Here is a 25386-nt window from a genome sequence, read left to right as displayed (position 1 = left end):
CCCCCCCCCCCCCCCCAAGGCTCGACGACTTGCTGCCCGTCGGGTTATCAGAAAGTCCTACCTCTACGTACCCGTAACAGCCTGGCGTGAGAGCAGCAGAACCCAAAGGCGGGACGATCCATTTTCTAAATTAATATTGGTCTATATTATCCCAATTTTTTTGCGACGTCACACCCCCCCCCGACGCCGCTTGCGCCAGACGCCCGTCTTCCAATTTCCCCCCGAAAGTCCAGAACTTCGACTTCTCCACACTGTCAACCCGTTTCATCAGACCTCGGCCTTATCTAGCGCGATTGCTCCCGTGCGACCCTCAGCCCTCCCCCATCGCGCGCAGAATCCGGCGCGCATCGCTTCGATAAAAAGTGGCGGCACTTGCGGTTATCAGTCACGCCGGGGCCGAATTACCTCTTGAGCACCAGCATCTCGATCTGTCCGACGACCTGCTCGACCACGATCAGACCGTCCCGGAGGGGGACGCCGATTCCTTGATGATGGCACACCCGGTGCCTCATCACACAACGGACAAGAAGCGCGTCAAGGTCTACGAACTCCGTAACAATGACTGGTTCGATCGCGGTACCGGCTTCTGCACCGCCCAGTTCGTCCCCGTCCAGGAGAACCAGCCAAAGGAGCCCCGCGTTATTGTCGAATCCGAAGACCACCCCGACCGGCTTCTACTCGAGACCAAGATCGTAAAAGACGATGGCTTCCAAAAACAACAAGGCGCGTTGCCCTGAATCATTACCGTCGACCCCCACCATCGCACTGCTGACTGTCTTTGCAGATACCCTGATTGTATGGACCGAGAACAACGTGGATATGGCCTTGAGCTTCCAGGAAGCCGAGGGTTGCGCCATGATATGGTTGGTCCCATCTCCGCGATTCGACAATGTATGCGCCCGTTAACCATTATATCAGGAAATTTATTGACGGCGTTCAACAAACCTTCCACAATGTCCTGGGCGGCGCCGACGACAGTCTCTCCGAGGATCTTACTATGGATATGTCAAACTCGACTTTCACGCTCCCCCCGGCTGATCTGGCGAACCTACCTGATCTCGAGAATATCATGCGCCAGATGTCCAATACGGCTAATGGGCGCGAGATGCTGGTCAAGTCCATCATGGAGCACGACATCATACCCTCATTAGGCAACCTAGTCGAGATGGCGGAAGATCTCGAGAGCCTCGACGACCTATTTCGTCTTTGCAACATGACCAAGACGATGCTCCTCCTAAACGACACTGCAATCATAGAAAAAGCTGTATCTGATGAATGTGTCCTCGGTGTGGTGGGTGCCCTCGAGTACGATCCCGACTTCCCGAAGCACAAGGCGAACCACCGGCAGTGGTTGAGCAACCAGACCCGTTTCAAGGAGGTGGTCAAGATTGAGGATGATACAATCCGGCGCAAGATTCAACAGACCTTCCGCTTGCTGTATCTCAAGGATGTGGTTCTGGCCCGAATCCTAGATGACCCGACCTTCTCCGTCCTCAACTCGCTCATCTTCTTCAACCAGGTTGACATCATCAACCATATCCAGACTAACGGTGGGTTCCTAAACGACCTCTTCTCGATATTCGCCGACCCCTCTGCGCAACACCTACGCAAAAAACAGGCCGTTACTTTCCTCCACGATTGCTGTGCCATCGCCAAGAATCTTCAACCGCCAGCAAGACAAAATCTGTATACCAATTTCCTCGGCCATGGTCTTGTTCGTGTCATTAATTTCGGATTGTGTGACCACGACGTCACTGTACGAGTTCATGCTACTGACATCCTCGTGGCCATGATTGATCACGATCCCCAGATGGTCCGGCACACGATTTACCGACAGCTGCAGGAACGTCAGAAGCCTCTCACTGATGTGATCATCGATCTTCTTCTGGTTGAGGTTGATCTCGGTGTCAAGTCGCAAATGCAGGATGCCCTTCGGATCCTGCTCGATGTGGCGCCGATCATGCCGCCAGATGCAAGAGAGTATCCTCCCAACCAGCAGCGATTGAGACAGCTTCAGAGCATCGACCCGCAGCAAGAACTTCTGATACAGCATTTCTATGAAAACTCGGCCGCCAGGCTTTTTAAGCCACTGCTCGATCTCGAAGGGCAGACAGAGTTGAAGTTCCAGCCCATGCAGGAGTACATCTTCGGCTACCTGAACGACATACTCTGTTCCTTCATCCGACAACACCAACACAGGGCCAAGTACTTCCTCATCACCCACAGTCTGGCACAGCGCTTCGTTCAGTTGCTTTCATGCAAGCAAAAGCATCTGCAGCTCGGTAGGCACAGCAATTTGGGAACATCGGTTAAATTGTCGAGCAGAGGAGGCTAACCTGCATGATAACTGCTTTTAGTGGCCATTCGATTTATCAAGCAACTGGTATTGATGAACGACGAATTTTACATGAAGCACATTGCCGAGAAGCAAATTCTCGGCCCTATTCTCGATGTGCTATTAAGAGCCATCACCCGCGACAACCTTCTTTGTTCAGCTTGCCTCGATCTTTTCGTCCTCATTAATAAGGAGAATGTTAAGGACCTAATTAAGCACCTCGTGGAAAATTACCGGGAAAAGATTATGGCGTTGTCGCACATGGATACCTTCCGCGAAATGGTCAGTCGGTACGACCAGACGGAAGGCTACACAACCAATCCCGAGTATTTTATGGATGAAGACGAAGATGAGGGACCAACCGCGGCCGAGAGCGAAAGGAGACCGACGAGGCCAACCTCCGGTCTGATGGAGGAACAACTCACTGTCGATCAGGCTCAAGAGGAATACTGGAACGGCGTATCGGACGAAGAGGATGAAGGACCTCAGAATGACTCCCATCGTACCAACGGCACCGCCACTACTCTTCCTCTGCTGAAGCCCTTGGTCGAATACGGCTCGGACGAGGAAGATGGCGTGGCGGGTGATGAGGCAACTGCCCAAGCAAAGAAGGACGATGAAGACAACAGCGCAAAGTCGAACGGCGAACGACCAGTAACACCAACAAAAGGTGGGCCGGCCGCAGCCGCTGCTGCCGCCGTTGTCGCGACCCCGCCAGAGAGGATATCTGAGAAGCGGCGCCGTGAAGAAGACGAGGATGACGATGCGTTTGACAAGTTACTGCAGTCCAAGCGCCGAGGGAGCAATGCCAGTGCCGCGAGCGCCGGTGCAGACATTCGCAAGAAGATGGGCATCTCTGAAGATGATGGTCCTGCTGCTGAGGGTGCCACCACCGAGGACAATGGTACTTCAACGACAGATCGCACATCTCCTAACCCTGCTTCCCCTCTAGCTGCTACCACCGCCGTCACTACGAGTCTAAGCACGCCAAAGAAAATTGCTTTCAATATCTCTTCCAAAGTCAAAAGCATGCTTGGTGGTGGTGGTGGGAAACCTTCGGAGCCGGAGGCAGATACCGGTACAACAACGACTAGCGCGAATGATAAAGCGCAAGAAACTTCAATAACAACGGGTGCTACAACTGCATTAGGAAAGGAAAATGTGAGGATAGGGGAAAGAGAGGAGAAGGAGGAGGAGAAGGAGACTTCAAAGTCAGTGGTACAAGAAGTGGGAGAAGAAGAAGAAGAAGAAGATCCAAACGCAATGAAAGACTAGAGGCTACTTTGGGTTGGATCAAGGAAGGCAAAGCGCAAGGGGAATGGGAAGGAAGGCAAGGAAGGGGAAACGCGGAAAGTGAAAGGGAAAAGGGAGGCAAAATAGGCGAAAACACACACATATATTATTTACAAATATGGATTGGCACCGTACCGATTTGATTCACCAAGTCACAAACAGATGAATATAGCCTGGTATATTTATAGTTCAACAATTTCATTCATATCTTGAAGAACCCGGTATGGTCGTATCGACAAGGCCGGGGTTCATGAGGCTCCTCCTACTAACAGCAAAGTAGTGTACATCAAGTACCATAGGAGGGGATCTAACTCTTACGTATGTACGTGCTCTTCATGCCCTTTCTTGTAGGTTAAACAAGAAACCTAGCGTGGTCAAATCCTACATACAACAAACAGTTCAAGCGCAGTGTTGCTTTTCACGACAGATGCATCCAATGTACAAGTAGGTAGAAACTCGGGTTGGTACTTTGTTTCTTGACATCATCACCTGCCTCCTCCTTAGGATCTTCCCTTTGAAACCGCGAACCACACCAAATTTTATATTCACCTGGAATACAAGTGAGCACATTCGCACGTCTAGCTGGGATAGGACATAGAAGGAACAACTCAACCCTCCAGCGCAATGCTTAATCCTTCCTCCGCTTGAGATGAGACGGACAGTTTAAGATTTATTCATTGTTCCCTCTTCTAAATTATCTTTTTCATTCATTCATATGAAATGGTCTGCATGGGTGCCCGCCAACACATGCGATACGATGCAATACGATACGATACATTAGAGCTTTGAATCGGCCAACCCGACTTTTTCATATCAGATTCCATAGGTATAGTAGTATAGCCAGCTACTCTGACCAGGCCATTTGCTGTCCATCCCATTCATGCCCATTCCCGTGATTATAAGTTGCGAGAAGTAGATGACCTTCACATGACCAACACCAACTAGCTTTTGAAGTATACGAAACTAGAAAAAAGTAGAAAGTAAAAAAAAAAAAAAAGGTAATATGAGGGGAGTAAGACATCTAAGATATTGTTAAGGGTTTGTTTGGCCTTTTGCTTTTGGTTTCATCTCTTTGCGTCCTTGAATACTGAAGAAAGAGAAGTGATATTCACACCCATAACCATAACCTTTTGAATGGAAACTTTGCGAAGTTGTGTGGAAACGACAAAGGGGGGAAAGTCAGAGAAAGGAACAAAACAGCCGACCCCTTCATGCCGCATGCAGTACATGCTTCACAAAAGTTTATTGCCACAAAAACCTCGAATTTCTCCTCATCTCATTCCCGTCCGGTGCCGTCTGAGTTGTTGTACTAGCCGTTGCCGTTGCCGTTGCTGCCGACGCAGCGGTCCAAGGCTCTGGTGGTAGGTCGTGCCTCGCGGGTGGTGCCGGGGTGGGAGCAGGAGCATATTCCGATTCAGGGGTAGCTCCTCGGCGAGGAGACAACATCGGAGAAGGAGAATGATGGTGGTGAGGCCGGAGAGGAGGGGTACGATGGTAGTGCTGCTGCTGCTGCTGCTGCTGCTGCTGCTGCTGCTGCTGCATGATTGGAGAAATTGAAGATGATGGTACAAGTGAACCAGGTTCCTCGCTTGGCTGCTGTAGAGCGCCACGGCAGAACACTCCACCTGCTTGGGATTGATACCCCGGTCGTGACTCGAATCCGCGTTGTTGTTGTTGTTGTTGCTGTGGTGGCAGTGGTGCATAAAATAACATCCCGGGTGTATGTTGACGTTGGGTTAAAGAACCAGCACCAGCACCACGACACGTACACCCGCTTCCACTTCCACTTCCGCTCGGGAGCGCTTGTTGCCCTGAGGGATATTCCGGTGGGGATGATGCCCTTACTGTCGCCGCGAGAGACCGTCCGTTATTAGGGTTGTAATATTCCCTACAATGCGCGAGGTGGTGATTTGACGCTCGACTGTCCCGCCCGGGTTGATACCGACCATCCGCCGCTGGCGGCTGCGTCTCATCTCTCGGAAGAAAACCGTGTGCGTAATTCGCAATGTTGCCGTTGATGCCAACCAGAGCCCAGGCAAAGACTGCGACATCGCGAATGGACCTCATCAGCTGGTCCATCGGCGGACCACCGGCTGCCCTCACGTTTTCTTTGAGCGGCATGTGCTGGGGTAATAGGGGGGGTCTGAATATGTGTATGAGTTCTGGCGGCACAGAAGGCTCAATTGGACGGAGACCCCATGGTGCAGCGAAGAGACCGTTCTCGTAAGTGAAAACCGGTACCGGTTGAGGTACGTGCTCGGGGACCTGTGGCCGTGCTCTCCGGAGCACCACGACAAGCCCGTCCGAAGTACAAGACACAACTGCCTCCAACTCAAAACTGGAGGGTCGGCGGTCTGTTTCCTTTGCTTCACCCCTTCCCTCCCTTCTTGACGGTCTGTCGTCAATATCCATCTGATCATCGTCCCGTCTGACGACCCTGCCTTTTGAACCTTTAGCCCTGCTTCCCAAATATTCCACCTCATCATCGTCCTCGTCACTTTCCTCTTCACCTGAGTCGTTATCGTCTTCGTCTTCGTCCTCCTCTTCCTCATCATCCTGGCCATCTGTGCCTATGCGTGGATCCCGAAACCAAAAGCGAAGATATGCAATCGATTCGTTGGCCTTTGCACTCTCTAGAACCTGGATGGCTTCCTGCAAGCAGTTTTCCTGAATACACTCGTAGAAGGGCTTATCCTTGATCTCCTCTGGGCTTATGCCAAGTATGGACTCAACTGCATTAGTTGCGAACATGATGCTGAGGTTCCGAGTGAAGCGGTTGAGAATGAGCGCTGCACGAGGTTCGCGGCCCGCTGGAGGCATGGTGAACTTGGGCGACATGTGCTCGAGCATGTGATACCTGGGGTCTCGAGGTGCTGATGAGAAGATCCGCTCAATATGCGGCGCATCAAGCTTTCTCCCTACACATCAAGGTTAACAGTAGTGGCATCACTGGGTGCCGAGAAAACACTTACTCTCACTTTTCAAGCCACCTAGGTAAACACTCGTGCTCGCCACAAGCACATCGTGAACGACGGTAAAACAACATTCGCAATTGATCCACTTGCCATCTCTCGAGGCGATTCTGGTATAGTGCAAAACAGCTGCCTTATCGAGCAGCACGCCTTCCTGGTGAACACGGCGGGCAAGTGCCACGTCATCTGGATGGAAGTGGTCAAAGCATGATTTCCCCCTGACCTCGTCTGGATGATAGCCTAGAATGTCGAGGATGGAGTCGGACGCGAAAAGGATATTCGCCTTTGCTGTCAGGTCTGCAACGGAAGATTGGGAGTCAGTCAAACATTGTACAGAGTCCCGAAATGCTCGTCATCGGGAGTGCGCCCGCCGCAATCTCCCATCCGAGCATCGAGACAGGATGACGGGGGATGTCAATTGAGTCCAACCCACTGTGAATAGTCATAAACGTCTGCTCGATATCCATGCTGTAGGCGGGTGCTTAACGCCGGCCGCTCCAACGAGCTGGCCTTGCTTGAGCTTCTGTAAGTAGGATAACTACAACGATATCGCCATGCGCAAACGGGGGAAGTCGGGTATTATAGGCAGCTCCAACGCTTGGCTGTGAAAAGATAGTTTGGGAGAGATGTCCAAGGAGCCAAGCAGGGGAGGGGCACAGGAAGTCTGTACTTTAAGATAGTAGAAAGATAGTAGACAGGGTGCTTGTCCTCTGTTGCTGGTGCAGTGTACCGCGTGAAGAACAAGAAAGATCCAAAGGCAAACCAAAAGCAGCAGACTTGGAGAGGAGAGAGAGCTCAGGGATGCCCGATGGCAGATATTGAGATGCTCTGGACTTTGGCGAGCTGGACCGGGGAACCTGGGACCTAGGAGAAAGGCGTGGAAGAGACGGAGAGTGAGAGAGAGGAGGGAGAGACAGAGTTGGGCGAGAGCGATGGCGCACAGCTGGCTGGAGGACGGCAAATGTTTTCTGATTTTGAGTAACGTCAAGCTAACGGCGGTATAAGGGTTCGGGTGGTTGAAAACTGATTTGGCAGGTGGTCCAGCTCCTTTGGGATGATGTATGCAGAGCACCAGTTACCACTGACTGACTGGATGGGAGGACAGACAGCAGATCACCAGTACCTTTACTAAGCAAAAAGGATACAAGTCGACAAGCAGGACAGCACCTCAACGCATCTGGGTCTGTTGTCTGTTGTTGTTGTTGTTGTAAGTTAGCCGGGAAAGAAATCCGTATTGTGACAGAGTGACAGAGAGGAGAGTAGGACACAAAGATGGCGCTGTCACGTCGTCTTGTATCTCTGTATGGGTTGCGTTGTATACAGCGGTTACCAGGACCGGCACAATGCAGCAGCAGCAGCGCTCTGACTTGGAGGAGGTGATGTTCCACTGCACGGGAATGTCGTCGGTTCGGTGCAGACACAGAGCGGGTCTTGACTGGTGGTGAGCTCTGGTGAGGAGGTGATGACCGACCGGGTAGGTGGTGACTGCTCCGGTCCAGGGAAGAGCCTGTTATGGGTCTGGTATGGGCTGGCTAGGTATCGTGTGAGTGGGCAATGGTTGGGCAAGGGAATGGTTGGCTAGCGGGTAGGAGCTTGACGACGGTCTCAATCTCCCAGGGCGACAACGGCCGACGTTTCGGTTCGGAGGTGGGAGAAGAGAAGGGGGGTGCGCGTTCGAGGCCCTTAGTCAACTCTATTTGGCCGTTACTCAAGGTCAAATCTGTCGAAACCCAAAGCGCCCAAAGGAGGTGTTTGCTGTGTTGAGGATCCAGCGATTGTTGAGGATAACATCAGATGATGGCGATTGTTGCTGGAGAAGAGACTGGGGATGGAATTGATATCATACCATGCAACGGCAAAAGCAAGGAATGAAATGACAGTGGTAGTTTAATCGGTTCGGTTCAAATGTCCTGCTTCCGACGACGAGACTGGGGGTGATGCTGCCCTGGCAGAAGAAAAGGAAAAGTTGAAGTGCAAAAGCAATGACGGGCGGGCACTAACACCTACCTACCTACCTACCCCATCTTCGGTTGTTGCGTGTGTGGGTGGAACTTTCCGCCTCCCCTACCAAGCTACTTCTTGGACTACCTCTGCACTAACAGAGTTTGTTACAGTCAAGTACGCCAGAGAGTTAACCATGTGTGTTGACTTCCAGACGGTTGATCAGCGACCCCCCCCCCCCCCCCACGGTGAAGAGCCCGCATGGGTAGCTAGTACATAGCCTCTTCTTCATAGGTACTGTAGCTAAGTATGGCGCATCAATAGCAGTGTATGGTACACAGTCATTATAAATAATACGGATGCTGATTGTTTCTGATAATGTATGTTCACGACGTGAAAGTAGCAAAAAGAAGAAAAAAGAAAAGAAAAAGGTTTCTCCAATGAGTTCTTGTCCTTGCAAGGTTAACAGCCAGAAGTGTGTCTCGAAAGACAACACAGAAGTACAATCTTGGTGTACGTGGTCGTCGGATGCTTCGGTACCGGGCCAGCTGTCAACCGCGACAGTTAACCTAGAATCCACTTCCGTAACGGTTCACGGAAACAGAAAAGATGCAGAAGAGATGGAACAGAGACCAAGCAAGAACTGGAAACGCAGCGGTAGAGGTAACCCCTCGTCCACACCTCAGTCCCTTCTACGGTACCAGTACCGGTTTCTGCCTTCCATACTGTAGATTCTCTGAATCCCATTCCTGCCTCTCCACATGTACATTTCGGCGTCTTCTCCGGCTGCCCTCTCTTCCTATCGCAGACGGGGCCCGGACTTGAAAGATTCGAAACGATCGAGCAAGGAACAATGTAATTCAGTCGTCAGTCTATAGGTCAGGCTCGTTTTAGCATGTCTTTTAGCAGAGTTCTATCGAAAATGTAACCTTCCAGCCCTCAAAGACCGCATTCTTTAGCTGGCTAGTATAAAAAGCGTGCATGGCTAGTATAACCCACTTTTACAACGCTAAGTAAGCGCAGCCGCCCAGCCCAGCCCAGCCCAGCCACCACACCGCACTACCTGTACAACTGAAACCGCTAAATCAATGCCCGCGCATTACCAGATCTACCTTTTTACGTATTCTTTTTTACATAAGGGTATTTAGAGCTGTCAATCAAATTAATTATCTACTACTAAGGCGGTTAATACAGTAGTTGCTAATAATAATACTATCCCTCTTACTAGCTTTATTACTACACACGCTCCCCAGAGTATACGTACCCACCCTAATTCTAATACCCACTGCCGTATAAGTACTAGGGAGGCGGCTAGAAAACTCCCCTTATATATCCCTATAAATATACTAAAGGCACTAGAGGCAGTACTATAAGGGTTGGAGCTCGCTCATACTACATTACTAGTATAACCCATCCCTCCCCTTACTACTAGTTAGAAGGCGGCGGACCGTCCTAGTATTAAAGCAACTAAGGCAACTATCTAATAGAAACTAGCAGTCTATAACTAAACTAACTAGAGCTAGTAGGAACTAGTATTTAGCCGTATAACAGCTACTACTAAATTGGCGGTTACTATTATTTGGGGTTAGAGAGAGGGGGAGAGTGCTAGTGTTACGAACTTAAGTGATGATATGGGCTAACCAAGCCACTGGTAACGTAATAGCTACGGAAAGGCTGGGCAGTGTAACTATAATACTATAGGAGACTGGGGCTAGAACTAGGAAGAGCTCAAACTGATATTAGGAGCTCATAAGCTAGCAATGAACTTATAAGCCTATAACGAACTTATAAGCTAGGAAAGGGCTTATAAGCCCGGAACGGGACTATAAGCCCTATATACATTTATAATAAACGTTAGAATATAAGGACGACTAAAGAATTTAAATTATTAGATAGTTCGACAGTAGTTAATACAATTAATTATTATTACCGAGACTAGTATTACGCACGTATATTTATTATAAACCTTTTGGCTTTACCGAACGATTCTAATAATTTACTACCTTCAATTATTTTACTTAGGCAAATTAAATTACTATTCGTTATATATTAACTACTCCCTTTGGCCTATTTTAAATAGTACTAAAAGTATCATCTTCGCTTTACTATATTTACTACTACCGGAAACGATAATAATACCTACGGTAAGCCCTTGAACTTCGCTACTATATAGTAATAGTTTAAAATTATATAGGAATGTATCCTCTAATTTAAAACTTAATTTAAAGTTAAATCCGGTACCCCCGAAGTAAAAGTAGGAGAGGGAATTACTCTTATTAATAGACTAAGGATTAAATTATTTGTACTTAAGGAGTTCGATAGCTAGTAGGCCGCCCTTGTAGGATTTTTAATTTAAATATATATTTATTTTTACTTTTATAGAGATTAGTTTACTTCTAAATTCGAGAAAGTAATTTATACGGGTATTCGATTTGTAGATAAAGCCTTTACTTAATATAAACCTATTTTTAAAGACTATTATAACAACGGAGATTAAGCTTTAAATATTATTAAGAATATCCTAGGTTCCTATAAAGAATTTACTTAGGCCCTCTCCCAATTTTTTAGAGAAAAGGATAAAATTCGTAGGGCTTAGGAATATTTAACCTATTTTTAATAAATTAAATCTACTTTAGCCTATACTACGCTTTTTAAATAAAACTCCCTCCGTAGTTATATTAACGACGACAAACTAATATAACTATTCTACAATAGCCTTAAGGAACGAATTAAGGACGAGTTTTATAAGGAAGACCGTCCCGAAATTATTAATACTTATATAGATAAAACTATTCGTATCGATAATCGATAATTCTAATAGGAATAAGAAAAGAAAGAAAGAACAACTACTTTCGTCCTTCTTAAATTTAATACTAATACTAAGAAGAAAAGGATTTAGGGAACCTATATTTCCGGAATTACTTATTCCGGACCTATAAAAATTAATATAGCCTAAGCCAATTAAAGTAAATAAAACTTTTCAAAAATTAAATATTTTAATTATAGTAAGACTAAGTATATAAAGAGAAATTACCGTACATTTAAATAATTAAATTAGAAGAAAATAGAAATTATTATAGTAGAAGGAATTAGGGTAATTGAAATCGCTAGCGCCGAATATAATTAAAATAATTTAGAAAACGCTATAGATAGAATTATAGACTTCGATTAGGAGGTATAATAGGAAATAAATAATAAATATAAATAAGGACCCGATAAGGAAGATTCTAATAAAGAAGAGGTATAAGAAACCGATATACCCTAAATATAATAGTACCGAACCCTAATTTAGGAAGAAATTAATAGCCTCTCTAATACTAACCGGACTCTCTTTACAACTATATATATAATAAACGCTACTCCGCCTCTAATCCCGCCTCTAGTATTTATAGTCGAAGAATATAATACCCTCGAATTTACTAATTTATATTAATATAAATACCCTAACTACCTCGCCGACAAATATTGGACGGAGCTGCTATAATTCTATCTAAATAAGAGTGGGAAAAACGAATTATAAAAAGATTTCTAGAAGAAACGAATAATTATTATTAAAGGGGAGCTTAAAACTACTTAGGAAAGAGTTTTAGAGCCTTCAAAAATATATTAGCCAATTATAAGAAATATAGTTTGAATATACCCTCTTTACTACACTTATTACCAGATATTATAATTCTAATATATTATTAATAATTACTATAAATATTATAGGAAGAAATAGAATAATTATTTCTAATTTACTAGAAGATTAGACCGGTAAGGACAACCTAAACCGGTTATATATACTTTTAATTAAAGCAATTTATAAATTACCCTTATTATCGATAAATAATTCGCATTTAATTTATAACTTTTTGTAAGGGTTAACGAATAACTATTATTTAAAAGATTTATTATTTACCCTTATAATATTTATATTTATATAAGATAGAGAGAAGCGGATTATTATTAGTAATAGTACCCAGTATTTAACTACCCTATCTATATAAAATAGAAAGCCTAGGACATTAAATAGGAATTTAATAATTATATTTAAAGCGTTAGAATAATCGAGCGTAAGGATAAAGAAAAAGTTATATACGTAGTATAATTGTAGGAATATAATTCGCTAAACGAATTTAAACCTAAGGAAGAGGACGCTTTTAATAATTATTATTAGGAATTAGGAAATAGCTTAGGGCCTTTAGGGAGGCCCGACGAAAACTAAATTCCTAAATAAAGCGGATTTTCCGGCGATATAACCATCGGAAAAATAAAGTCCGAAACCCTATAGCACCTCTAAAGGTTACTACTATAGAAGAAGGGAAAGAGGATTAGTAATTTAAAATTATAGCCTATTAAAAAGATTATTAAATTCTTATACTAATAAATTCTAGAATTCAATTAAATTTCATTTTACCTAAATTCGTTACCCAATTAAGGATTCCCTAAAAGAAGAAAAAAGTTCCCTTTATAGTAAAAGGACCCTTCGAAATATAAATTATAAGGAAGGAAATATTACTATTCCCTATTATAGTAGAAGGTAAAATAATCGAAGTTAATTTTAACGTCGTTAAAATAAAATTATTTAAGAATATAATCCTAGGGTATTTATAATATATTATATACAACCGAAATACTAATTAGAAGGAAGGTAGCCGCCTACATCCTAGGATATACTTAATTACTAATAAAAAACCTAGAGTATAGAAAAAAGCGAACTATAAAGGCGATATTCCTACAGCCCTATTATAAATAGTATAAGAAATTATAACTTATACTATTAATAAAAGTAGTAAAATTATGGAAGAAGGGTTAATAACGTTAGTAAAAGTATTAGCAATTAATATTTAATATAAATTTAATTATTATTAAAACTAATAAAAGGAGAAGCCGAAGATAATAATCCTAAAAGAATACTAAAGATACCCGGCTTTCGTTAGTAAATACTTTAAAGGACTATTACTATAAGGATTATAGGATTATAAAATTAAATTTAAGGAAGGAGTTAAATTTAAATTCTTTAAAATATACTATACTAATAAGAAATAGAATATAGAATTAAGGAAATACCTAAATGAAAACTTAAAACGAAGATATATTCGAGAATTTATATTATTAATAGAATACCCTATCCTCTTTGTATTGAAGAAGGATAGAAAACTACGCTTTTATATCGATTATAAGTAATTAAATTAAAAGATTATAAGAAATAATTATTCCCTACCCCTAATTTCGCATATTCGAAATTAATTAGGAGGAGTATAATACTTTATACGCTTTAATTTACCCATTACCTATACCTACATCCAAATTAAGGAAAAAAACAAATAGAAAATAATATTTTATATACCCTACAAATATTACAAATACTTCGTTATACCCTTCGGGTTAATTAATATACTTATAATATTCTAATTCGTTATTAATTATACAATTCGACTCTACCTTAATAAATTTACTATTTACTACTTAAATAATATCTTTATTTATTCTAAAACTCTTATAGAGTATAAGGAATATATAAAGAAAGTACTAAATATACTATACAAATACAAACTCTCTATTAATATAGAGAAAAACGAATTTTATATAAGAGAAACCGTATTTCTTAAGTACCTAATTTTAAAAAAATAAAGTTAGGATAGAATTAAGTAAGGTAGAAGCCGTACGGAATTGGCCTATATTTAAAAACGTAATAGAAATCTATAGATTTTTAGGATTTATTAATTTCTACTGAATATTTATATAGGACTATAGGAAGATTATTAAACTATTATACGAATTTACTAAAAAGGAGGTTACTTTTATGTAGGGAAAAGAGGAAAAGGAAATTTTTAGGGCTATTTATAATATAATTATTGCAAATCCCGTACTAAAACTTCCTAACCTAAATAAACCCTTTAAAATTGAGACCAATATATTAAATTAAATTATTAGAAGATAATTAGAATAACGCAATAATTAGGGAAAATTATATCCTATAACTTTCTTTTCGAAGAAGCTAAAAGGATTTTATTATAATTATTCTATTTATAATAAAGAACTCCTAACTATTATTAAAACGTTTTAAAAATAGAGGTTATACTGTAGTAAAACTATATACGAAATATAAATCTATACCGACTATAATAATCTTCGGTACTTTATAACTACGAAGGTATTTAATAGCCGCTAAACGTAATAAGCCGAATTCTTATTGGAGTTCAATTTTAAAATTAATTATAAAAAAGGTTTAGAGAACGCCCGAATAAACGCTTTAAACCGTCAGGCGGATTATATAAAAAATATAGTAAAAGCCTTTATACTATTATTCTAAGAATAATTAAATAGAATATTCGTATACCCTTTATAAGAATAGGTAGAATATTATACTATTTACCGAATCTAATTGTAGGACCCTAGTTACTAGGCTACTATTACTATTTAAAAAGAATAGTAAAGGTAGGAGGATAGCCTAGAAGAAGGAATCGTCCTTTAGAATAAAAAACTATAGTACTATAATAAAGCCTACGTTTAATTAGAATAATATAAAACTCTTATTATAAAAATCTATACGTCCAAAATAGGAGGATATATAGGTATTACTAAAACTATGGTACGAATATAGTAATACTATAACTTCCTAGGGATAAAAACTGAAGTAGTTCGAATATTATAAATTTATAAATATTATAGTAGGATTAGGGTTGTAAAATACAAACTATATAAATTCTTCGAACCCTTAGAAATCGTAAAAAGGCTATAGAGTTCAGTAACTATAAACTTTATTACTAAATTACTACTATCTATAGACACTACCATAAGGATTACATATAATAATATATTAGTAGTAGTAGATAGGTTGATTAAATAGAACTACTTCTTACTATATAGGGAAATATAATTAGTAGAGCAATTTATAGATATAATTTATTAGAATATTACTTTAATATACGGTTAATTAAAGGAATAGATTATAAATAGGAATATTAAATTCGTATTTAAATTCTAATAAATATTAATAATTAAATTCGGTACTAAAAGTAAAATATTAATAGTATACTACCCGTAAATAAACAAATAAACGGAAAGGATTAATTAAATCGTAGAATAATATTTGAAGAACTATATTAATTTCGAATAGAATGATTAGGTAGAACTATTACCTACGGCACAATTAGTATATAATACCTCCCCTACGGAAACTATAAAAGTCTTACCTTTCTTTATAAATTATAAATATAAATTAGAACTTTTAGAAGGACTAGATACGAACGTTCCTAGGGCCGCCGTTAAAGCTGGAAAACTATATATATTATATAAGAAATTTAAGGAAGAATTAGAATTCGTTTAATAAAAAATAAACCAGTATTTTAATTTAAAAGGGTTCGAAGGACCTCGCTTTAAAAAGGGGGATAAAATCCTTTTATCGACTAGAAACCTTAAAATAAAGAGACCCAATAAAAAATTCAATAACCGACGAATAGGACTATTTAAAATCAAAAAGAAAATCTCCAATATAGTATATTAATTAAATATTCCTAATACTATAAAATTAAAATTATACTTATTCTACATCGTACTATTAAAACTAATACCTAAGAACGTACGAATTAATATACGCACTAGTATTAAGAATAAGAAGGAAGAATAAAATATAGAATAAATTTTAAATTTAAAGATAAAAAAAGAAGAATTAGAATACCTTATTAAATAAGAAAACTTTAATCCTAAAAATAATACTTAAAAACCTATTAAAAATTTAAGTTACCCCAAAAAATTAAAAGAATTCTATCGGAGGAACCCAGACCGGCTAAAGACGGAAAATTACCTAATTAGGAAAAAGAGAAAATTAAAATATTTATTAAAAATTAATTAAACCCAAATACAATCGTAGAAAAGGTAATAGCCTCCGCCGTTCAATTCCCGGACGGAATATTAATTTACTATTCAATATACTCTTCGGCCTCTAACGCTTTTAACTCCTCTATACTTAGCATAATTAACTCTTAACTTTACTTAATTAAACACTCTTACTCCTATTCTAACTAATTCAACTAAAACGCTTATTCCTTAAGCAATTTCGTTAACTCTTAAATATTCTTTAAAACTTCAAACTTTTATTTAAATACCCGTAAATACTCCGCGGATATACAAACTATTAACGTTAATATTAATATTACAAACATTAAAGGAAAACAAAGAAAATAAATATTCCGTATTAGTATCTATAACTTCGCAAAAATAAATATTACAAATACACTCTCTATACTTTCTACGATGAAGAAGTCTCTTATATACTAAAGAACATTATAAATAGCGGATATAGGGCGCAATAATCGACCCAAATTATTTAATATAAATTAATAACGTCTAGCGCTTAAATATAACCTTAAAAGGACGCTTCTTAACCCGAAAGGATATAATAGAAAAATAACGAAAAGGAATTTATAATATAAAACGCAAAAAGGGGCAAATTAGGAACTAATTATAAATAATATAAAAATAAATTAATAAAGCCGTCAAGGACGTCAGCTAAGGAGGGGAGGCATTATATTACGAACTTAAGTAATAATATAGGCTAACTAAACCACCAATAACATAATAGCTACGGAAAGGTTAAATAATATAACTATAATACTATAAAAAATTGGGGCTAGAACTAGGAAGGGCTCAAATTAATATTAGGAGCTTATAAGCCAGCAACGAACTTATAAGCCTATAACGAACTTATAAGCTAGGAAAGAGCTTATAAGCCCAGAATAGGACAATAAGCCCTATATACATCTATAGCAAACGTTAGAATATAAGGACGACTAGAGAATTCAAATTATCAAATAGTTCGATAGTAATCAATATAATTAATCATTATCACCGAAACTAATATTACGCACGTATACTTATTATAAACCTTTTAGCTTCACCAAACGACTCTAATAGTTTACTACCTTCAGCTATCTCACTTAGGCAGATCAGACTGCCGTTCGTCACAACTAGAGCTCAATATAAAGGAATTAGAGGGTAAAAAAGTAAAGGTAAGGGAGCTAGAATTACCTACAGTAGTACTAGAGGAGGGAGTACTAATACGATTAGCGCTACTAGTACGACTAATACTATTAGTACGGCTGGTATTTAAACTATAATACTCTAAGTAATATAATTTATATTATTTTAAATAAAAGTAGGCTATTAAATCCCTTTAGTATAAGATTAGCGCTAGTAAATTAGTACCCTCCCCCCCTTCTAGGCATCGCGCTAGGTTATTCGGCGGGGTAGCTCGTTGTAAGAAAGTAAATAGCAATTATTATACTAATTACAATCGATAGGCTAGGTAAGCTAAGTAAGCTAAGTAGGCAGTCTATAATTACCTTTAAAATTGCATAGCTCGAGAGCTTCCGGGTTTATAAAGTTACGTCCTGATATTCTACATATATAATTTATAAAGTCCGGATCGGGGATAACTATTTAATATTAATAGCCGGGTAAGGGAATAGGGTTTTAAATTATATAGGTATATTATTTAGCCTCAATTAACTTAGTACGCCTATTAGACTTCAATTACTAATATATATCTACATCCTCTATTACTAGTACTAATAGGGGATCTATTTACAGAAGCCTTAAGATAAAGTACTTATAGGGCAAGCTGTATTAAACTATAAATACCTTCTTACAATTAGTATTTGGGTCTTGTTAGGGATTTCTAAGCTAATTGTTGTACGTATAGCAGTATTAATACTATAGAAGTTTGAGGGTATACAGCGCTACTTGCAAAGTAAAAAAAGGAAGTTAATTAATTAAACCTCTATATAAGGGTAAGGGGGGGTAAAAGTATAAAAGAGACTAGCTTTATATATAAATATAATAATAAAAGAGTGTAATTTACGTACTTTTAGTACTAAATTATCAAACATTCTTATTCTTTTATATTTATAAAGATAAGATTGTCTCGCTTCTACAGATTTTGATTTAAATCTCTCTTGTTGAGAGCGGTACGAAGCTCGTATGTGCTTATATAACTAGTTAAGAGAGGAGAGGCGATTCTTAGACAAGCACTTAATAGCTCTATATAAAGATTCGATTCTACTATTTGCCCAGATACTATAGTTCTTAAACCTTAATACTACGTAATTACTATACTTATTAATCTATAGTAAATAATATTTATAGAGGTAAGTTAGTAGAGTTGTAACGTAGAGAGATACTATTAACTAAATAAATAATAATAATAGGTAAAAAGAGTATATCATTTATTATAGAGATAATAAAGGTAATATATTAATTTACAAATCTATTTTTTAAATTTATAGTATAGTAATCACTATACCTACTTAAAGCAATCCTCGTCGTCAATATATATTACCTACTTCTACCTAATTTAAAATCCTTTGTATATATTTTAATAAAATCGACAAATAGGATTAAAGACTAGTATATTACGACGCTATAGAGCGATAGCTTCAATTAACGGCTCATTAACTGCTTTATAAGCTCTTTAGCTATTATTACGTTATTAGGTAAGGCGGTTAACAGCGGTAGTATTGTTAACCTCTTTCGGATCCTCTTCCTCAGGGTTATTATCGATATATTCGTTAATATTAATATTATTACTATTATTATTAATAGGAGTAATATACAATAGGGGATTAGGGCTATAGCTATTTAAATCCCGGGCAATTGGCGGAGGATTTAGTATAGCAGCGGTCGGAACTAGCTCGGCACTACTTAGTTAAAGCCACTTCTTTTTAATATAATAATTTACGTTCTTTATAATATACTATATACAGAATTAATATAATACGTTTAGGTAAGTGGTAATAGCGGCCTTCTTAAATCCTCAATTAAAGTCGGTAATAAGCATTACGGGATTAGGAATTTCGTAATCCTCTTAAAGCTTCTTCAAATAATTAAGCTACCATTAGAAGTTTTCTTACCTCTCCCTACTTAAGAGACCGTATACTATATTAAAGTTATAACTAAGTGCATCAATACTAGTAACGTTAAGGAGGGGGAGGTTAAAATAATTAACTTATATAAAATTATAGTTAGTTATGTACAATATGAAGTAAAGCAATTCTTTTCTAGCAAACTGACTTTTTTTTATAAAATTGATTTCTTCAAAAAAAACTTACTTTTTTTTGATTTCTTTGTAAAAAGTTAGTTTTTTTTAAAGAAATTAATTTCATAAAAAAAAATTAGTTTACTAGAAGAATAGTTTATATATCTTATACATATTATCTATTAATAACATATAAGGATTTTTCTTCTACATCTTAATATACTAATTAAAAATCTAGAACACCCGTAATACCCTTTATTAGTTAGAAAAGAGTAGATTATAATTAATAAAGTATTCGATATTATAGAGGTTCTTATTATATTTTAGCAAATTAATAAGTATTTTAGTCAAGGTATAAGGACTATACTTTATACAGCGAATATAGTATTGAATATTATAAATTTCCTAGGCCGTAATAGGGATTTAAAGACTACGTAATTCTAATACTAAATTATTACAATTAATATATTGGATAGCAGCGATAATATCTTCCTCCTTAAGGTCTAGAGTACTACTCAAATAATAAACAATCTAGCGAACGCTCATTTTGGTAGTACTAAATAACCTTTTAATAGCTATTTTAATTCTCTCCTTATAGTTATAACGAATCTATTATTAATAAATAATATTACTAGCAAGGTTTGCAATATTAAGGGAATAATTATAATAATTTTTAATTTCTTTAACGAACTACTAATTGCTTTACCTCTTCTTCAATACGATTTTTACTTAATATAAGCAATTGAAGCGTCTTTAAGGCAATATTTCTAATACTTCGCCCAATTGCTTAATAAACGCGACCATATATATAATAGTAATCAATTTATATAATAACGCCTACATCCTCTTTCAATTTACTCTTTATATTACTACGAAAAACGATTATAAAATTTTACTTTATACAATAATCTTATAATATATTAAAGGCAACAACCTTATTATTATAGCCAAGGGAGGTAAATAATAGTCTTACTAGTAGCTAGCGGGTAGTGTATTCGCTAGGGGACAGTAATTGTATTCTTAATCTCAATAGCTTATACTAGCGGCAGATTAATAATAATTGGATTTTGGCAAAGGGGGTTATACTCCAATTAAAAGTAATTACTCGAAACGGACTAGGTATTATTTTTGCGAGCAAATCTATTAAATAACAGTTAAATATAATTATCTTTATTAGCTAAGCTTACAATCTAACTTACTCAAGCAAACACGCAACATACGGTAGGCAGGCGAGGTCTATTAACAAATACTACAAGTTCGATAACACTCCACGAAATAATAATGAAAATAATAAGATAATCGCTCAAAACAATTGCACAATGCTAGAATAAAGTCTCGCAATAGCTTTAATCAATTACACATACGACTGACGGTCACTAACAAACTACGCAACGCCGGCGAAGGTTGGGCAGCAATACTACACAGTGTAATATAATAGCTAGGCTGGGCTGGGCTAGGCGGCTGCGCTTACTCAGCGTTGTAAAAGTGGGTTATATTAGCCATGTACGCTTTTCATACTAGCCAGCTAAAGAATGCGCTCAAAGACCTTCCCCCGTCCCCAGGCACAGTCCCGCAACGCACGGCATTTTCCACTGCCTATCCCCGCGGGAGACATCCATGCCTGCCCTGCTGCCCCCCAGTTCCCGCTCAAGGGTGGACGGAAGGGGCTGCTTGCCCCGACCGCTCATGACATGGGATGGATGATAAAATTGGGTAAAAGCAAGTACCTACACAACAACCAGAAATCCCACCCAGCAAGTCAAATCTACCCAGATCCAATCCAAAAAAAAAACAATCGCTCCTTAAAATTGGTCAAGTCATGCTTGGACTTTCTGATTTAACTCGAAGACGTGTCAGTCCATGGTGAGTGAGTTTTACGTTTTGAGGCAGAATAGAAGAAAGCTGGCTGTCCTTGTCTAGCGAGCTCCAAAATACTGGGACAGGGGCTCGAAATTATAGGTACCAGGGGAGCCTGGGAGCCTGGGTACGTTGTCCAGATCCCCTCGTGCCCGCCCATAGCCCTAACCGATCCCAGATCAAGTCCATTCGCTTGCTTTGGCGATTCCTGACGACAACAAGGCAAACCAGCCATGTGAGTCGTGAGAGACGGTAAGACCGGTCAGAGAAAACTCAAGAACGAAAAGAGGATGAGATGACGGCTCCTAAGTCCCAGACACATATTCGTTGGTCGATTCACCGGGGGCACAACACTGAGTTGGACGGCGTCCAGTTTGGGGTAGGCAACGAAGTCAAGACCTCAGGGCGGGCAGGCAGGATACGACAACACAGTGGATGAGGACAACAACGACAAAGAGAGGGCACTGTATCACTTGTACGACGTGAACCGGACAATCTCACAACTTGGAAGCCAAGGTAAGGCAATGTCCAATAGGTCTAGAGTCTAGGAGGGGCGCGGGGGGCAGGGGATCTAAACGACCCCTTTCGTTATTTTTGTGGCACATACCGCCTGGAGACCGAGCGTGTGTCCGTTTCCAAAGCGAAAAGGAACGAGGTTGACCTGTCTAGACGCCATGGCTAGTTTTCTCTATCCAAGATCGAGGAAATAATATACATGGAATAGTACACTGAACCCATTCATACCCCTATACAAATCCCTCCATATACAAACAACGTGATCTACACCCACGCGCCTAACTGCATTCCACATTAATACTAGAAAATTGCCCTACCAAAGAGACGTGACATTAACAAGCACCATCCTCTCAGTCCTCGGATCCAGCATCTCCCTCTTGTGCCACGTCCTGACAAACCTCCTAGCCTCACTCACGTCCGCAAACGAGACCACGAACCGTGAAAACCCGCGCATTTCCCCTTCATCCATCTGACCGCCCGAGAACTCATCCAGCTCGTGCTCGATTCTGTACTCGTTGAACTTGCTGAACTTGATGGTGGAGAGCGTGGATAAGATGGGCTTGATTGCTGCATCCTCTTCATCCTTTCCTTGCTGCTCCGTCGTCTTCCTTGTTGTTGTTGTAGACGGCGTCGCCGCTGGCTCTTCCTCCTGAAGCAATTGCCACGGATAGTTACGCGCCTCGGAGTCGATTTCAATGGCGGTGCGCAAGGCCCGGATGGTCATTTTGGCCCCGACCAGGTGCACTAGGGCGCTGTTTCTGCTATGCTCTATTTGTGGGTCTTGGGCGTAGTTGATGAGGTCCTTGGGAGGCGGGGATATGAAGGAGCCTGCTCCGCTACGCTTGGATTTTGGTTGTGAGAGAAGCTGCTGAGGCCGCAGGCCCTTACTTGCCTCCCGTATGTTCTCGAATTCGAGGATGTTGTTTCTGGTGAAGATTTGGTAATGCAGGGGCGCTGTAGGGGGCAGTAAGGTGTAGCGTGCAGCGTCCAGGCCGTCATCGTCTGGGATGGAAGTGGCGGCGGCATATTCACTGGGTTTGCCGAGGCCGCCCCCCTGCTGTTCATCCACGTCCGGAAGCTCGTCGGCGCTCTCTTCAACATCTTCTGAGCCTTCTAACTCCCCAGCAGGTTGAACCGATGTCGGCGTGGCCGTGGTCGTCTGTCGCCATTCTTTTGGCAAACGCTGACGTGATTTATTATGCAAGCGTTCCAGAACATTGATGTATGCTCGAGCATTGGACTCATTGTCAAAGAAGAGGAAATAACAGCCTTGTGGTTCATGTGTAGTTCGGGATCGGGATTGGACAACTGGTCAGAGGATTTAATGTCAGTATTGCGAAGTCGCAGGTGGTTCCAACGAACCCAAGACGCTACAGTATATCACACGAGTCTTGTAAACGTACCCTTGACAAGGCCATAAGTCCACCCGTCCACATGCTGGCCATGACCGGCAATGTGGCGAAAGTCGGACTCTAGAAGGGACCGGGAGACACAGTCAAGCACAATGATTGCTGGCCCGCCGTCTTCGTCGCTCTGGTCGACTGCTGGTTTCTCCTCCATGTCGACTGAGGACACCAGAGTGTCGAACTCGTCCCTAGGTTGACGAAGAGTGATGGGCCCGACAGTCCCATGGCGGGGGTCCATCTTTATAGGCCCTGAAAACCCCGTTCCCTCAAGTCTCCTCATCTTCTCCTCGCTCTCCAACTTGTCATGTTCAGAGGATTTTTTGACACGCATTTGGAGAAGCTCCAGTGGTACTGACTGAGCGGTGGCTTCGAAATTGGATCGCTCGGACGTGAATTCTTTGAACCACGCTTGAAGCTCGCTTTGCGAAGGAAATACCTCTTCCGAGCTGGTCTCTGTATCCTTTCTGGCTCCAGAGGCTTCGGCGCTTCTCCTTTTCCGCTTGGGTTTTTCCAACGGAGAGGTAGCCCATGTTGGCTGCTTGGCTGGCACAGAATCCAACCGAGAATCTGCAGTCCTTTCTCCAAGGAAGTCTTCTTTTCGCCAATTAACAGGTCGAGCTGCTGGAGGTACCTGTAGCTCATATTCTCCTCTTTTCTCGCTGGGGGTTTTTGCCAAGCGGCGAAGATTTCGTGCTGACGGATGGGCCTGCAACCTGGGTTCTTTGTCTGTCTTCTCGATGGGGTCTCTGGCTAGGTGACGAATAATTCGTACTGCCGGACGGGCCTTTAACTCAGGTCCATCTTTCAAGACGTTGTCGCTTTCTAGTGAGAAGCGAGCGGTTCGAGCAATTGACCGGAGTTGTTGCTCGGACTCTTGTTTTCTCGAGGGAGCTTGTAGTTCATTCTCTTCTTTTCGCGAGTTGGCGTTCCTTTCCTGGTGCACCCCATCATGATATCGTACTAGCGGACGGGTCTTTTTTGGTGAGAAGGAAACAGTTCGTATCAGCGGACGGGCCTGAGTTGCATTTTCTTCGTGTCGCCCCTCAGGGTTTGTTGTCGTAGAGCGGACAGTTTGATCTAGATAACGGGCCTGTCGCGGAGTTATGGGAGCCCTGCGGCTCCTCTCATCGGACGTCTGTCTTTTGGCGGTCTCATTCGCATTCCCATTCCTGGCTCCCCGGTCAAACTGCGCATCTTGATTGTGATGCGGTCTCTTTTCGCAATTGGTCGCAGACGTGGAGAAGGCGATGGAGGGGGTGGTCGCAGATCGGGCAATGGGCAGTCTCACGCATGACCGGTTGAAGGACTGCGACAACTGCAGTCCTCTCGGCAGCATCAAGGTCGTGGACGCCGAGCGCAAACCATAGAGGGAAGCTAGAATCACGGAGTAGGGGAATGATAAAAGTCAAAGAAGGAAAAAAACGTCAAAAGTGTAAAGAATGAGCTCCTGGTTTGTTTTCCCCTCCAGTTGAGTTCCCCTCATGTCTCGTGCTGGGAATCGTTGGAGATCAATCCCCCCGCAACGCCATCAGCTCTGCCGCCGGCAAGCTACCCCTAACCCTAGCCCTGGAAGGAAGCGAAGAAGAAACCTCGAGGCTTTGGGACGAACGAGAACCTTAAGTGGCGTCCTAAGATCAGCCAGATGCAGGTACTGGCGTGGGAAAGTACTGGATACGTAGGGCAAGCGCTATGTAATGTGATCGTGCAAGTAGAGGTACCTGTCTAGGTACACTAGTGTAGGTACTAAGAGGTACGGGAATCTTTCAGAGTGGCTTTCCGGCCCCACTTATCACCGGTCTTCAAAATCGGAAGCCGTCACTTTTGGAGACAAGAAGCCGCGATGAAGTCGGACTTTGACAAAAAGACAGTGATTGCGACCGGAGCTGAGGCTCCGTGTTCCAAGGCAGTTCCCGGGCCATTGAACTCTGCTTGTGCTCCGAGTCTAGAACCAAGCCGGGCAATCCATGTCGACGGGCCCTCCGAAAGACCCCACTCAACAAACTCTACAATAAAGTTTGGACATCAAGGTCCACCAAGACCAAAGTG

General features: G+C 41.1%; 3 protein-coding genes across 3 annotated transcripts; 1 reads left to right on the top strand and 2 right to left on the bottom strand.

Annotated features, from left to right (window-relative positions):
- Positions 1-620: 620 nt before the first annotated feature.
- On the top strand, positions 621-3772 carry NEUTE1DRAFT_60319 (uncharacterized protein; the record flags this gene model as incomplete). The annotated part of the gene is made up of 4 exons (XM_009851130.1): positions 621-727; positions 831-863; positions 919-2282; positions 2358-3772. 3 exons carry the CDS (start codon positions 856-858, stop codon positions 3608-3610), a joined length of 2625 nt encoding a protein of 874 aa, XP_009849432.1.
- A 1098-nt stretch (positions 3773-4870) lies between these two features.
- NEUTE1DRAFT_78995 (uncharacterized protein) lies at positions 4871-7067 on the bottom strand (the record flags this gene model as incomplete). The annotated part of the gene is made up of 3 exons (XM_009851129.1): positions 4871-6546; positions 6601-6786; positions 6935-7067. The coding sequence occupies 3 exons, from the start codon at positions 7065-7067 to the stop codon at positions 4871-4873; spliced, it is 1995 nt and encodes a 664-aa protein (XP_009849431.1).
- Positions 7068-22077: 15010 nt separating this feature from the next.
- On the bottom strand, positions 22078-25306 carry NEUTE1DRAFT_121031 (uncharacterized protein; the record flags this gene model as incomplete). Its single annotated transcript, XM_009851128.1, has 5 exons — positions 22078-22216; positions 22350-23242; positions 23338-23883; positions 24629-24714; positions 25290-25306. The coding sequence occupies 5 exons, from the start codon at positions 25304-25306 to the stop codon at positions 22199-22201; spliced, it is 1560 nt and encodes a 519-aa protein (XP_009849430.1).
- Positions 25307-25386: the final 80 nt, after the last annotated feature.

This window comes from Neurospora tetrasperma, assembly GCF_000213175.1.
Source record: "Neurospora tetrasperma FGSC 2508 unplaced genomic scaffold NEUTE1scaffold_2, whole genome shotgun sequence".
NCBI lineage: Eukaryota > Fungi > Ascomycota > Sordariomycetes > Sordariales > Sordariaceae > Neurospora > Neurospora tetrasperma.
The sequence above is the reverse complement of the archived record's forward strand: the minus strand, read 5'-3'. Positions and strand labels throughout refer to the sequence as shown.